Source organism: Thamnophis elegans, chromosome 10 (assembly GCF_009769535.1).
Source record: "Thamnophis elegans isolate rThaEle1 chromosome 10, rThaEle1.pri, whole genome shotgun sequence".
NCBI classification, from domain to species: domain Eukaryota; kingdom Metazoa; phylum Chordata; class Lepidosauria; order Squamata; family Colubridae; genus Thamnophis; species Thamnophis elegans.
In genome coordinates this window covers 23,701,907-23,717,368 of record NC_045550.1, presented here as the reverse complement: position 1 = coordinate 23,717,368, position 15,462 = coordinate 23,701,907, and the positions used below count along the sequence as shown (strand labels likewise).

Genomic DNA, 15,462 nt, shown 5'->3' with positions numbered 1-15,462 from the left:
ATTTGATTTGCATCAGTTAAATACAATCACTTCTTCTCTTCTACTTGCTTTGATGTACTTGTCATCCAGGGATTGGTCATACAATTAAGTATATTTATTTTGTCTACCCAGAATTAACTTATACTAAAGTTCTCAATAGAAAAAAATATTTTGGCTTCCTTAAATTCACCCAAGAGTTTCCATATTCATTATTATTCTAAGGAACTGGGGCACCAGTTGATGATGAAATAAATGTTCAAATGGGAAAGAATACAAATAACCCTGCATTATGAGTGCTGCCCTCTATATGCCCTTCTCAGTAATAATCATACAATTCATCACTCCCCCAGTCATCATTTGATCCCAGGTTGGGCCCCTTGGGCAGAGCCAGTGAGGTTAAGTTCAGTTGATCTGCAAATATAAGACACAAAGCATATGGTTACCATCTGAAATGCGTTACTGTCCTCCTTTATCTACTGCTTAATAATTGTTGACTAAAATAATTACATTTCTGAATTATAATGTATAATAAGTCTTGTTAACTGGATAATGGGGACTGCCTATGAATTTTACAATCTATCAGCATAGTTGTAACTGTCAAACTACTATTTGTCAGGCAATTAGCATATTGGTTATAGATGTTTCAGATAATTTCAGTGACCAAGCTAGTGGATCTGATAGTAGCTGAACTCCAAAACATCTGGAGGAAGTCATCTACCCTTTTGCTAACAATGGGACAAAGGCTGCTATTTTGATGGCAATGCCATGCATTTACAAAGTGCCGTTTGAAATGCAAAGAAGAAACACAATTCCCTTTCTTTACAAAACAGCATTTATATTTTTATATCAACAGCATTTTATGGGGCACAGAAAATAAATAATTTACTTGGTGAAATTGGAAAGGAATTTCCATATTTCCAAATTTCTAAATTCAATCTCTATGCTTTCACAAGATATATAAAATAGGAACTAATGGCTAGATAGACATTAACAGTTTCTGGAATACAGAAGACACATGTGGGTACTGGTGGACGCAAGAGAAAACCAACTATTGAGACAAACAGGTTTGCTAAAGAAATGACTTAAGGCTAATTTCTACTTACCAGGAGTAAGGACCATAAGGCTGGCAGGAGCTGCCACTTGCCCAACACTGTTTCTTGCGTAACAATGATACGTTCCTTCATCAGTCGACCGCACAGCTTGGATTTGAAGCCAGCTGGTTACCTCATACTTCTGAGGACCTCCCCTAAACTACAGCCAATTACATAAGACAAATTTTAAATCTCTCTCTGTATGTTGTATGATTCCATTGGGGAAAAACCTTTTTAAAAACTTTTTTCTGGGGTTTATTGATAACTCTTCTGCCGTTTTTATCCATGACTATAACACAATTTTGACAGATAGGTTAGATTGAGAGAAATTAGGCTTAAGTCACCCATTGAGCTTCCATGGGTAAAATGGCTATGACTACTCTGCATTGGCTCTGGTATAGAAGATAAATACATAATAGAATAATCACATGGTGTCAATGTTCAAACAACAAATTAAAACTTCACTATGCAGAATCATGTTGATTCATTTCCTCATAGTCGGTAGAAAATGTAGGGATATCTTCCATCTTTGATTTTGATATACTAGAATCATGCGCTACTCTTAACCGCTGCCCATGCGTGGCAAATCCAAACTTCCCATTTTTTCATACATACACAATCATTTGTATTCAACATCTTCGACTCATTTCTTTTCTGAGCATTCTATTTAATTCTTTATTAACTTTAAAGCAACACAGTGATACTGTAAAGCAGGCCCAAACCATATTTCCAACATATAGAAATTAAAAAAAATCCTTACTCTACACCTTCTTCTGAGGGATCCAGTATATTTAAAAAGCATTTTGTTGAATTAATTCCATTTGCTTAGGATCTGGATATTTGTGAAACCCTCTGCTCTGGGTGGAATTTGCTCAACTGATGAGATTACAAAGCAAAGGCTTGCTGAGAATCCCTCCTCCAATGCAGGAACCCTTTGGCAATTTTTTTTTAGTGATAACCCTTCTCATCTAGAACAGCCTACATCAGCTATGAAAACACTCCCTCCTCATTAGCTATGAAGAATTGTAAAAAGACACCCCTTCTGGAGTGGTTTGATGAAAGATTATCCAATTTGCAGATCCACTGGGCTGGTGGTTATGAGCTAGATTGACTTTCTTTCTATTGCTTTTATCCTACTTTGTATTTGATTATTATAAACTACTCAGAGTTTCTGAATTGGAGTGACACATACATGGCAAAAGATAAAACAATAAATGCAAATTACTTGCCAGTTGCCCAGATCTAAATTCATATAATAAGTTAAATGTTTTCCTTTACTTTTCCCATGCTTTATTTTTGGTTCATCTTCTTTTGTTTCTTTATAACATTGCTTGTTTATGTTATTCTTTTGTTACACATGAAAAAGTAATCATGTATATGTGAATTTTCACAGAAAGCTAGAGATATAGTCCACATGTAACATAAAGTTTATTGCTTAATATTCTAAAAATATAACTCATGTAGGATTAAGTGTTGGCTTCAGCACAACTCCCTGAATCATATTGTTTTATACAATCACATCTACTCATTCATGCAAATACATGAATTTAATTAGTATATCTAAAAAAATACATTTGGCATTTTCCTGAGTTTGAAAAGCTGCAAATCTAGAACATCAAACATGTTATCTGTCTTTTGGCAGGACTATTATGCTGAGCATTTTATCTGAGAAAGTCTCCATCATCATACTACACAGCATTTAGAAGATTTATATAGTCACCTAACTTTGTGTAACTGCAACTTTGTGCAGTGTACATCAAATAAAACATCTCCAAATATTATTGCAAGTTTAAAAAAACCTTATATCAACAAAAGTAATGAATTTGATTACCAACACATCAGATAACATATTGCACTTATCATATATACTCCATCTTCGAGAAGATGGATTCATCTATCATTTTAGACTAAACTTGGAGTAAAAGCCAAGTTTTTAAAGATTTTGTCTAAACTAAGTGAATTGGGTCCATCTGAATCTCAGGGGCAGATTGGTGCAAAGGCAGGCAAAAATGTTTAACTATTAAATTCATGGATATATATTTAACATTGCACTTTGAAATTTGTCTTTTTACCGTTTTCAGCTCTGGTCTCTTTTCACATTCCCACTGGTTAGGGAAAACAGCTGATCCCATCATCTCCATATATATTTGGAAAGTGTTGGATTCCATCCTATTTTTGACTCTTTCTGTAGCCTGATTCCAAAGCACATTGTAGGTGTATGATTACATACATAATGTATATGGAACTTAAGGGCTTTTTTTAAAAAAAGCATGCATTTAATCCTATGTGCACATAAAATGCATATGTATTTTGTACTTGGGCATGTTCTAGACATTTCAGACTGATGTAAAATACCAATGTATGTTGCTGTTCTTTCCATAATGGAAAATAATCTAAATTATTTGCAGATGGAACTAGCAGCAGTATATGTTCCCTTTCTTCTTTTAAAGCCTAAATGAGGAAGTTTGGAAGTTACTGTCTTCATTTCTTAGTCTTTTCTGTATAAACAGGATACACGGAATCAATGTCTCTGTGTAAATGCCTACATCCAGATTTTTCCTTTCACTGTCAGATCAGAATAGTGAATTGCACCCAAAATAAAAAAGATGTTGCATAATCAATTGACAGATTAAAAAAAACTGTCTTGGAATAGCCATTTAGTTATCTAACAGCACTGCAAAATTGAAACAGATTCTAAAATGTGTAATGTATTGGCAGGACTGAACCAGAAGGGAAAGATTTTTTTTTTTTACAGAATCAGGGGGAAAGAGAGCACATACACATAGCTATGTACTGTGTACCAAAAGTTTGATAATTGCACTCCAAATTGCTACAAATCTCATCTATCTCTTAATATTTTGCAGATATATTATATTGTGAAGTACTATTAGACTGATCAGACAGTTCAACATTTGTAGTTTACTTGGTGGATTTATAGCCCACATTTTCTGAAGGAATTCAGTCTATCATCATGTAATCTCCACAGCAACAATCCTGTAAAACTAACTTCTTTAAAATGGAGTGACTGGGCCAAATTCAGCCTTTGGGAGAAGCATGGAATTGGAAAAGGGCAACTAGGTCTTTGTCTCATCCAGTGCTTAGGGCTTACTTCCAAATTAAAGCAGCCTTGATGAATTGCTACTAAATCTTGGTTTGACCATTTAGAATGAAGGGGAGCCAATTTCACTGGGTAATTGGTTTGATTGTAAAAAAAAAAGATTTTTTTCTTAGAATTCAGTTGGAATCTATTTTTCTCTAACTTAAATTCATCATTCCATGTATTGAAGTAATAAAGAAAAGGTATTGCCCTTTTCAGTGTGATTTCCTATCAGATATTTAAAGAATGCTATCCTCCAATCTATTTTCTCTTCTTACGTCTAGCACCTTCAATCTCATTTTATAGGCTTTATTTGTAATATCTAATCATCCTTGCTGCCTTTCTAAGTTTGTTCCTGTTTCTCCGAATCCTCCTTAAAGTGTGATGCCCAGATTTGGACACAGTAGGAAATGAAATATGATCAAAACACAATAAAATGGAACCAAGCTGCATTTTCCTTGTTGATTCATGTTCAGTTTTCCACAAGATTTTCCTACCATGAAATTCTAGATATATTAGCTCACATTAAAATCCATTTTTATGAGAACCAAAACATATGTTTGATTCCACTCAGTCTTGTGGACCCACCGCCTGTGACACTCCAGCTGCTCGGCGGAGCGTCATGCAGGTGCTGTACGCTGCATGCACGTGCACAGATGGCCCGTTTCCTTCAAATACAGGTAAGGAAAGAGGATGGGCAGGCAGGCCCTCCAAAGCACTGTTCCGGCAGGCACCAGTATGCACGTACTGGGGTGTACCGCCTGCAACCCACCACTGCAGTGAATGATCTGTAAGAAAGGATGTTTGGTCCACTTGCATGAATGATGGATGCGAATGCTGCCTGAGCCCCCAAAGGTCTTGACTTTTTTCTAAGATTGCTGAAGTTTATGGTGTTTTGGCCTACGCTATAGGTATCAGCAGGGGCCAATAATAGTTTGATCTGATAAGCTTAGGATGTTGTTTTGCTTTGGCAGCACCTATATTAAAATTGGAACGATACAGAGAAGATTAGCATGGCTTCTGCACAAAGATGACACCCAAATTCGTGAAGCATTCCATATTTTTAGAAGAGCCGAGGTGGTGCAGTGGTTAGAGTGCAGTACTGCAGGCTGCTTCAACTGACTACTAGGTGTGGTTCGGCAGTTCAAATCTCAAGGTTGACTCAGGTTTAGGTTTAGGTTTAGGTTTATTATTTATAGGCCGCCCTTTTCCCTGAGGGGACTCAGGGCGGCTTACAATTTATAGGGAGGGGAATACAAAACAATAAGACATAAACAATACATAAATTAAAATAGAACACAACATTCATTCATCATTCGGGTGGGGACGGATTACGATCTTTATCCCCAGCCTGACGGGATAGCCAGATCTTGAGGGCTGTGCGAAAGGTCTGGATGGTGGTGAGGGTACGAATCTCCACGGGGAGATCGTTCCAAAAGGATGGAAGACTCAGCCTTCCATCCTTTTGAGGTGAGTAAAATGAGGACCCAGATTTTGGGGGGGCAATATTCTGACTCTGCTTCTACAGCCCTCTCTAAGTAGTATATAAGTCTAAGTGCTATTGCTATTGCTATTTCCAGATCCTTAAGGATTGCTCCTAGCAATTAGTACTCCTCACAAGCAGATGTGTCTGGGAAATATACACGTGCTTCACTTCTTCATAGTAGAGAATTACCAATTACCATCGCTCTTCTTTGTCACAGTTGCATCCCCCCTCTGCCTTTTAGGGATTTATTGTCTTCCATCCTGCAGCATCTCTTCTTCTGAATTATCTGAGCCCATTGCAGCCACAAAGGTCTGAAAACTATTTCTGAGTACATGATGCACAATATCTTTATGTACTTTTGTTTCTTGATTCTCTTGATTATTTTCACTTACTAGGCTTATTCCTATCAAGGCTTCACAAATGGCTATGGCTATGGCTACAACTATCTGCTTCGATAGCAATAAATATGTTGGGCTTATCTCAAGGTAATTAATCCAGTCCAAAATTATACATGCGAAGGCTATCTTACATGCAAACTATGCACTAGGGGAAAAACAACAGCCAAGTTATGAATCCAAACTAAACTAAGTCAAATTTCCAGGAAAAAAAACCTGACAGGGAGGAGACTGCAGTAGGAATTTCATGGAGTCACCCCAGAATAGTATTATTCTGTGATATAAATCCATGATGATCTTTAGATAGCAGCTGCTTCTGATCCTGTTTTGACCCACAGCAACTTTGGTTTCCCCTAGCAGATTTCTCCTGAGTAATCTTGCAAAGTCTTGCTGTTCTTTGTGAAGTTCAGCACTTCTATTCTCTCTGCCCATTGTTGTTCACTTTTCAACTGCTGGACTATTTGAGGCTACATAGAGGAAGTTCCAGATTTGGGACAAAATTGTAGTGTTCATTTTAAGAAAGTTGAGGTCAGTGGTAACTCAGGTTCCATGGTGCCTGGCAACATACCGTAGATTTCTGGAAATGATTCATCATCTGAGGAAGGATCTTGAAACAATGCTATGATGGCATCTTTATTTGAGTTTCTTCCTTACAGAGCATTGATTCTACTATCAGTTTCCATTGTAGTGTTTCTTTACTGTTATGGCCCAGCAGGAGCCGTTGGAGCTGCCACCAGACTCTGACAGCGAGGGGCCCTATAAGTTGGCTCTGGAGGATGTGGAGGACCCTGGACAGAGTTCCGACTCTGAGCAGAGCACAGAGAGGCTGGTTGGCCACCAGGAGGCGCCTGAGCCTTGGACCAGTGGGGAGGAGACAAGGGAGAGTGATCCGGACACCAGTAGTGAGTTGTTCCTGAATGCCCAGCACCAAAGAGCTAATAGGCGTCAGAAACAGTTGCACAAGTACAGGAGGTAATTGCACTCAGCTGGTGGTCATTAGGCTCCTCTCCAGACTATAAAAAGACTGCTTGTGCGCACGCCCCTCTTGCAGAAGTCAATGCATTGACTAAAAGTTGGAGAACTTTTGTAACTAGCTTGGCAGGCTGGATTGCTGCCAAGGTTTGTCAGAGTTGCTGCCAAGGTCCTTATTTGTTTGTCATGCTTGGCTTTCAGCCACCAAGGTTTTGGTTTCTTGCTATTAAAGTACATTCCAGTTAAGTTTGTCTCGGTATTCGTTACTGGACGGAGGAGGGGGTCAGAACACTTTACTATGATCTGATAAATTCTTCCTCATCAGCTGAAGCGCCTCCTTATTGCTCCAATCTTCACTTTTTCTTCGAGAAGTATACAAGAAGCTTGGACCTGCTGTGAATATGTAGGTCAAGATTCTCTCAGGTAGGTACACAAATATGCCACAAGCTCCAGGACATAACTACAGATTTCTATCCACTCATCTTTGGGAAGGGGGTTGGGGTGGAGCAGCACTAGGAGAAAGGCTTGTATTTCCACCTGTTTTTGGTTCTCAGATTAGCTAAAGTACAAACTTTCAGTCTCCAGAGAAAATTTGTTAGAAACTCTTCTGTCAAATTCCACCAGCAAACTCCTGTTTGCAAAAGTTAAAGTCTTTGACTTGCTGAATGAGTCAGATTTAACATGAAAACATGAGTCAATAGAATGGCACAATCAGCCTTTTTCCCCGGCAGCTATACAAAATCTGGCTACTATGTGGAGAATAAGATGTTTCATCTCATAAAGTAACAGCCTGACATAAAACCCATCTATTCTGCCTGGGCATTGGCATGGCATACTACTACTCCATGGCATACTTGTATGGCAATCCCTATAAAATAATGCTAGTAAGTTTCATTTCATTTCATTTATTGAATTTCTATGCCGCCCAATCCCGGAGGACTCCGGGCGGCTTACAGAAATGAAAAAAGAATTAAAAAGAATTATTAAAACAATGGGACACAACAAGTTAAAAAGGAACAGAACAGACACCCAATCAGACAGGGCTGGACCACAATCAAGGGGTCAACAGCTCCAGGCCTGCTGGAAAAGCCAGGTTTTAATGGCTTTGCGAAAGGCCATGAGAGTGGGTAGGGACCGGATCTCCGGGGACAGCTCATTCCATAGAGCCGGAGCGGCAACAGAGAAGGCCCTACTCCTAGGCGTCGCCAGCCAGCATTGTCCCGCTGAAGGTACCCAGAGAAGGTCCATCCTGTGCAATCTTATTGGTCTGAGGGAGGTATGTGGCAGAAGACGGTCCCGTAGGTACCCAGGTCCTAGGCCATGTAGGGCTTTAAAGGTGATAACCAGCACCTTGAATCGTGCTCGGAGACCAATGGGAAGCCAGTGCAGCTCGCGGAGGATAGGTGTGATATGGGTGTACCTTGGCACACCCAATATCGCTCACGCGACTGCATTCTGGACTAATTGCAGTTTCCGAACATTTTTCAGAGGCAGCCCCAAGTAGAGCGCATTACAGTAATCCAGTTTTAGTTCAAATGGGCACACACATTCAACTAAAGGGATTTTAGAATATCTTCCCTACAGAAATACAAGAGAGTGCCCCATATGATCCACACCCAACATTTTAATTACTTAATTAAAGGGGGAGGGCCTTCTCTGTAGCTGCTCCGGCCCTATGGAACGATCTCCCCATTGAGATCCGGACCCTTACTACCCTTCCGGCCTTCCGCAAAGCGACCAAGACCTGGCTGTTCCGGCAGGCCTGGGGCTGTTGATCCAGCCCCATCTTAAGTCATGAATGTTGTCGAATTTTAATGTTTTTTGTATTCTTTGTATGTCCCTCCCTTCCTTTTTTACCTGTAAGCCGCCCTGAGTCTTCCGAGATTGGGCGGCATACAAACCAAATAAATACAAATACAAATACTTCACTATATTAGGAAAACACTATTTACCCTCACATAACAGCTCCAAGTCACATTGCTCATACATCTTTAGTTTTCCCCACTATCTGTTGGATTAACATCTTTAAGTGAGGAAACTTCATGTATACAATTGCAAGTGTGAAGATTTATATACATGCATGAAGAGCAAATATGCAAAAAAATAAATTGCATGAGGGCAATGATGAATACATAATGATAGGCTGGAATTGTTTGCATATGAAAGTCAAATCTTTTGTAAAGCCTGGAGAGTCAATATGCCTAAACAATCATTCTTTTCCCTAAACTTCACTTAACATAAATGTGGGCAGGATTACATTCTTAAAATCCCACTGTCTAAAAATGGTCTCCAAATCCCATGCTGCATACAGATTTAGCAGTGCATTAGGACCTTGGTAATATTGCTTAATATCTATTCTTCCACTAAACATTTCTGATGCAATATATTGTCTAGCATTACACACAGACTATTTTTAATTAACTCATAGCAGCAGACATTCTCTCTGGAGATTTTCTCATTGTTTTAGCTGTTTCTTGTAGGAAAGCAATTCCTGGTTCCAGTTTAATTTGTTCAGTTGTATTTTCCTCATCTGTTTTCTTGGACTAGTGTGATTATACTTATGTTAAATGGGTAGTTGAAATTAGATACAACAATGCAAGGAACAAAAATGTCTCTTATTCTAAATGATAGCTGCTATCACAAAAATATCTTCCATATGTTTTTACCCCACCCAAACATTCCATATAATAGTAGAAATGTTAGTTTCCATAAATGATTCCTAGGATTTCCTCACACACCCTCTAAATGGAAGGGTGTAACACTAAGTACTTTGCAGCCTTTTAAGTTTTATTTTAGGCTGACTTCCCAAGCTTGTTAACCTCTGTGAAGATCCATGTGAGGAACATTCACAGATCACCACAATATTTCCAATTGCTAATGCAAATGTGTATAATTGTGCCCAGCAAGAGAAAAAGCAGTAAAGATGAAATGGTAATTAAAGCTTGCAGTAAGAAAAACAAAAGAAAAATGGGGAACAGGTTCATGGGTTAACTATATTTTTAGCAGCGCCAAAAAACAAAACAAAGCAAAACAAGCAAATAAAAACCCAACAGAAGGTTATTTGAAGAACTCTGCGCATCTCCAAAGCTGGCTGTCATATGTTAAGCAAGTCCATCTTTTGTTAAGAAAGCAGAAGTTGTAAATCAGCAGGGTATAGGATGGAAGATCTGAAGAACTTTGAGAGCCAATTTGATGTTGTTATTATTAAAGTTCTCACCTACGAGATTCATGGAAGCTCAGTTGATGACTTGGACCTATCCCTCTCTCTCAGCCAAACTTCACCCACAGTGTTGTTGTTGTTGGAACAACAACAAAAAAGAAGTCAATATTACATATGCCATCTTGAGCTTCTAGGGGGAAAGTGGGAATAAATCTAACAAAATAATTAAATAAAATAGTGACACTTTAGGACCATATACAAAGAGCTAAAGGGAAGACAATATTCCCCATACGCACAAACAACCACCATCTAAGGGCAGACTAGATTTTCAGGGTTACCTGAACTGAAATGTGGGGGTCATCTCCAGGAAGCAGCATATCCAGACCGTCCTTCCTCCATTCAATAGAAGCCATGGGAAATGCAAAGACCTCACAGCCAAAGATCACATCTTGCCCAGTGGTGTTCCAGATATCATAAGGAGGAGATACAATAAGGGGCTCTAGGAAAGGCCAAAAAAAAGATGTGAGAAGCCAAGAATATCTAGATGATTTGTCCATGAAGATATTATCTTTTCTGCTCAATTTGAGAGATGATGATTCCTTCAAGTTACCATTTAGTACATATTTTAAGAGATCCTTTAATCTTATGGTGATTATATCACTCTCACTTTTTGATAGTTAGCTTGTAGTCAAGACCTGTCTTATTTTTATTTATTTATTTTTTGTAACATCTAAACTTTCAAAATGGCAAGGGCATGGGACCAGGTTACTTTCAGGACCGTCTCTCCTCACCTGTCTCATGAGGTCCAACAGGAAAGGCAAGTTCTAGGTCTCATCCACTAGGGAAAGTCATCAGGTGGGTCCATAGAGGAAATCATTTTCTATTATAATGCTTGCCCTCTGGAATATAATTCTTCTGCAGATTAGGCTTGTCCCAACTCTATAGGCTTTCAAAAAGACCATAAAAACCTAGCTTGGAACCAAGCCTGAGGCTCACGCTGTGTGGTTAAGCCTATTATATTGATGAAATATGTTGTGCTTTACTTAATCTCAGCTGCTGTATTTGTTTTTTATTGCCTTTATGGTATTTTATCTTTTACTTTTTGATCACCGCCTAGAGTCATACGTTTGAGATGGATGGTCATATAAACAGAATAAATAAATGAACTATTGCACTATACTCTCTGTTTCCTTTCAGCGGAAAATCTTTTATGATTGAGCTAAATAGTGCTGCTTTGCCAGGCCATCAGCAGCTGTTATAAAGAATGTATTTGCATCATCGTGGCACATCTGTGAACAAGGGCCCTTGGCCCCTAAACGGTGGTCCGGGGCTTTGTCGCAGTCGTTTAAATGAAATGCTTTCTAGGGATGTTACTGCTGTCTCCTGTTGCTGGGGAAACATGACAGCTTTGTGGCAGCTGCTAATCAGCTTGCCTTGTTGTCAAATGCTTGGATTTGACTTAAGCTTTCCAGCTAACTCACTTCTCCTCTTGTTTTAAGCTCTGATGCCTGGGGAGAGACGGTAGCTGGCTGTTAGGTAGAGCACAAGTTCTGCATACAGAGTGACTTTTATTCAAGCTCTGGAACCTCCAGAGCTTTGTTCTGATTTTTACAAAGTTCAGTAGCAATGAGGTAGAGTTTTACCTCAGCTTGCCCTGCCAGTTGGATATTAGATGCCAGTTTAGACAAATAACTTATGCTTTATTAGAAAGCAGCTTCTAATCTTTCAGCATTTTTCCCCAATAACACGTGAAGATCACGTGAAGTGTTATTACCACTTCATAATGCCTTGGTAAGGCCACACTTGGAATACTGCATTCAGTTCTGGTCGCCACGATGTAGAAAAGATGTGGAGACTCTAGAAAGAGTGCAGAGAAGAGCAACAAAGAGCACTGGAGACTAAAACATATGAAGAACGATTGCAGGAACTGGGTATGTTTAGTTTAATGAAAAGAAGGACTAGGGGAGACATGATAGCAATGTTCCAATATCTCAGGGGTTGCCACAAAGAAGAGGGGGTCAAACTATTCTCCAAGGCACCTGAGGGTAGAACAAGAAGCAATGGGTGGAAACTAATCAAGGAGAGAAGCAACTTAGAACTGAGGAGAAATTTCCTGACAGTTAGAACAATTAATCAGTGGAACAGCTTGCCTCCAGAAGTTGTGAATGCCCAACACTGGAAGTCTTTAAGAAGATGTTGGATAGCCATCTGTCTGAAATGGTATAGGGTTTCCTGCCTAGGCAGGGGGTTGGACTAGAAGACCTCCAAGGTCCCTTCCAACTCTGCTATTGTATTGTATTATAATTGTATTATGTAAAACGTAGCGTTGTGAGACCAAATATTAGAAACATGCACTTCTTCTAGTATCACAGTCTTATCTCCCCATGTTCTTTTCTGTTTCTCCACAACCAGCCTAAATTTGAATCCTAGTTTATTCCTCTATTTCAGGATATCTCCTTTCCTTGCGATAAGGAGATCAAATTAGAGGTAGTTCCTCCATCACTTGCAGGTCTAGTCCCTGTTTATTACCATTTTGTAATAGTGTCATCTCAGTATCTCATGAGATTTTGTCCATACTTTGTACCATTGGTAACTTCACATTTGGTGAGAGGAAATGGGATACTAATCCCCAAGTCTAGCTTGTAGCAGTCATTACAGTTATCAGATGTGTAATTTGTAAATGCTGTTTTAGTAGCAGACATCTAGAACACTATCTAGTCTGGTATGATTTACCAAGTTCTGCTATACTATGAATTCCTGGAACAATATATCAGTGCAGACCAATGTGTATGCCAGATGACACTTGATATCCCTAATATATAATGTTTGTTATACATGAAATATTTCTAGCACTTACCTTAACTCTAGCAATTATTTTTATATACAATTGTTAGGGCTTGTCTAGCTCTAGAAAGCAACAGTCTGTCAATGTGGAATTGTAGCTATTCAGGTTCATCTTAATGCTGAGGACTGTTTTACCTGGGTGAATTCATCAATAAGCACTGATTCCTTATCTTCAATTATTTAAATTCTTTTTAAAATCTTTACGGTTGCAACTCTCCATAGAAACAATAGACACACACTGACTGTGTACTATTAAGAAATATGTACAGTCCTTGTAGAGAAATATAAATGAAAGATAAATGGCAATGCATGATTCAAAACCCCTGATTCAATCTTTGGTAGCAGCGTTAAGGACTAGATAACAGCTTTTGTGTGTGTGTGTGGTGAGGGACTAATGAGAATTGCAAAATTATTGAAACCAGGTTGTTCTTGCCCAATCTCTCTTATCCAATTTAAAACCGTCAGATTATTTACTTCACCATTTATTTTATTTTCAAAACATTTAAAACCAGTCCTTTCTGGACTCACACAGGCATTGGGGAAGAGGGGACCGACAGTGGACCTTACCTGATTCACAAGGTCCTTCATGAGCTACAGTGAGATTAGCCTCAGGGTTGGAATTAAACACCTCTTGGAACTTGCAGATCTGAGCATATGTTTTGCCATCAGAGCCACAAAGAGCTTGGTTAGATAAACAAGTGCACTGGGGCTCAGGCACCTCTCCATGTTGCAGGTCTTCCGAATCAAGACGGCACTCTAAATGATCCCCGCATTTGCCGTAGAAATGGTTGGTATGGTCCAGGTCACAGATCTGTCCCTCTAGATTTGCACATTCCCAACAACAGTCACAGGCATCCAGGACCACTCCAGCCAGGCAACCACGAGGAGTGGGGCATTCTTCCAATCTACATGCCACACAACTCTCCCCCTCCTCTAGAAGCCTCTGCCAGCCACGTTGCAAGTAATCAGGACCAATGGGCAGTGCCGAAATAAGTGCATCCCAGCAGAGAAATAGCATAAGAAAGGTGACTTGTAGAGAAGCTAGGGTAGCAGGTTGAGACATTCTCACTAGTTCCCTGGAACTTGGCACCTGTTTGTCACCCTTGCTTGTCACCATCTCTGTGGTGATGGAAGAGCATTCACTGCTCGCTCCTTTTCAAAACCATGAAGACATCACTGCCTGCAAAAAAGGGGAAGGAATTCAGATGCAGCAATTATTTCACCTATCAGTTACTGTAAATGAATACTTGAATTGGAACATTTTGAGAAGAATCTTTCCAATGCCTCCCATTGATGATCTAAACCACTTGTGATTTTTCTGGACCAGGATGAATGAATGACTCTTCTCAGTGTAAGTAGCCCTCAGGGAAATGATGCTATCAAGAAAGCATTCCAGTCTTTAGATCAGCCAGTGAGGGAGGCAGATACACCTCCCATCCAGGTTGTTGCAAAATGATGGGGAGACAACAGCAAAAGCCATTGTCATTTATGCCTGAGAGGCATAACAGGTTCCTGAGCAGGGTCACAGGGGCTCTGGTTTCATACCAATATCAGCACATGAATGACAAATATAAGACCCAGAAATGTCTGTGATGATTTTAGTTCTATTTATTTAATTATTTTTATTCTACTTTATTTTGCCTAGCTTGTACAATATTAAATTCAAGTTGACAGTCAGTAACAGGTCCATAGGTGGAGACTCAAGTGAAGAAATCTAAAACAGGGCACAAAATCATTGCAGAACTCCCAGAACTTAAACACAGAATCACACTTACATAAGGAATACAGTTTTTATTGTATTACTTCTAAGCACATTGTTGGGTAAAATATGGCTAATATGTTTTTATTTATATCACTTCAACTAAGTAAAAGGATTCAAGGTTGATTGTTTAAATGATAGCTGATCAGTGAGGAGGTCAAATTCCTAGAGCTCCTCTTTTCTCTCTGGCACTAAATGATTTGGTGATGTGAAGCTGAACATGGTGACTTTTTATAGATCCCCTAATATGGGCTTTTAAAAATTCAACTGTATTGTATGTCTTGTATTGTAACAAAATGCACAGGTACAGTATGAGTGGTACCTTGCTCAGAAGTAGTAACTGTGAGAGGGATCTTGAGTCCGAGTGGACAACCATTTAAATATGAGCCGGCAGTGTGGAGCAGCTGTCAAAAAAGCCAACACAGTTCTAGGCTGCATAAACAGAGGGATAGAATCAAGATCACACGAAGTGTTATTACCACTTTATAATGCTTTGGTAAGGCAACACTTGGAATACTGCATTCAGTTTTGGTTGCCACGATGTAGAAAAGATGTGGAGACTCTAGAAAGAGTGCAGAGAAGAGCAACAAAGATGATTAGGGGACTGGAGGCTAAAACATATGAGGAACGGTTGCAGGAACTGGGTATGTCTAGTTTGATGAAAAGAAGGACCAGGGGA

At 39.3% G+C, this 15,462-nt stretch overlaps 1 protein-coding gene and 1 non-coding gene across 2 annotated transcripts; one reads left to right on the top strand and one right to left on the bottom strand.

The window, feature by feature from the left end:
* Positions 1–225: 225 nt before the first annotated feature.
* Positions 226–14,168, bottom strand: KAZALD1 (Kazal type serine peptidase inhibitor domain 1). The gene is made up of 4 exons (XM_032225934.1): positions 13,592–14,168; positions 10,519–10,679; positions 1,083–1,230; positions 226–390 (listed from the first exon to the last, which is right to left on the bottom strand). Exons 1-4 carry the CDS (start codon positions 14,139–14,141, stop codon positions 296–298), a joined length of 954 nt encoding a protein of 317 aa, XP_032081825.1. The 5' UTR covers positions 14,142–14,168; the 3' UTR covers positions 226–295.
* Positions 5,130–5,232, top strand: LOC116514483. The gene has a single exon (XR_004256121.1). It is a non-coding gene; the product is annotated as a U6 spliceosomal RNA (small nuclear RNA).
* Positions 14,169–15,462: the final 1,294 nt, after the last annotated feature.

Excerpts from the sequence above, each read along its gene's own strand:
- KAZALD1 (XM_032225934.1), bottom strand. The coding sequence starts at position 14,141 with ATGGTGACAAGCAAGGGTGACAAACAGGTGCCAAGTTCCAGGGAACTA. Across the intron at positions 10,680-13,591 it reads TGAAGGACCTTGTGAATCAG|AGCCCCTTATTGTATCTCCT; the intron begins GTAAGGTCCACT and ends GGCCTTTCCTAG. Across the intron at positions 391-1,082 it reads CCTTATGGTCCTTACTCCTG|ATCAACTGAACTTAACCTCA; the intron begins GTAAGTAGAAAT and ends TTATATTTGCAG.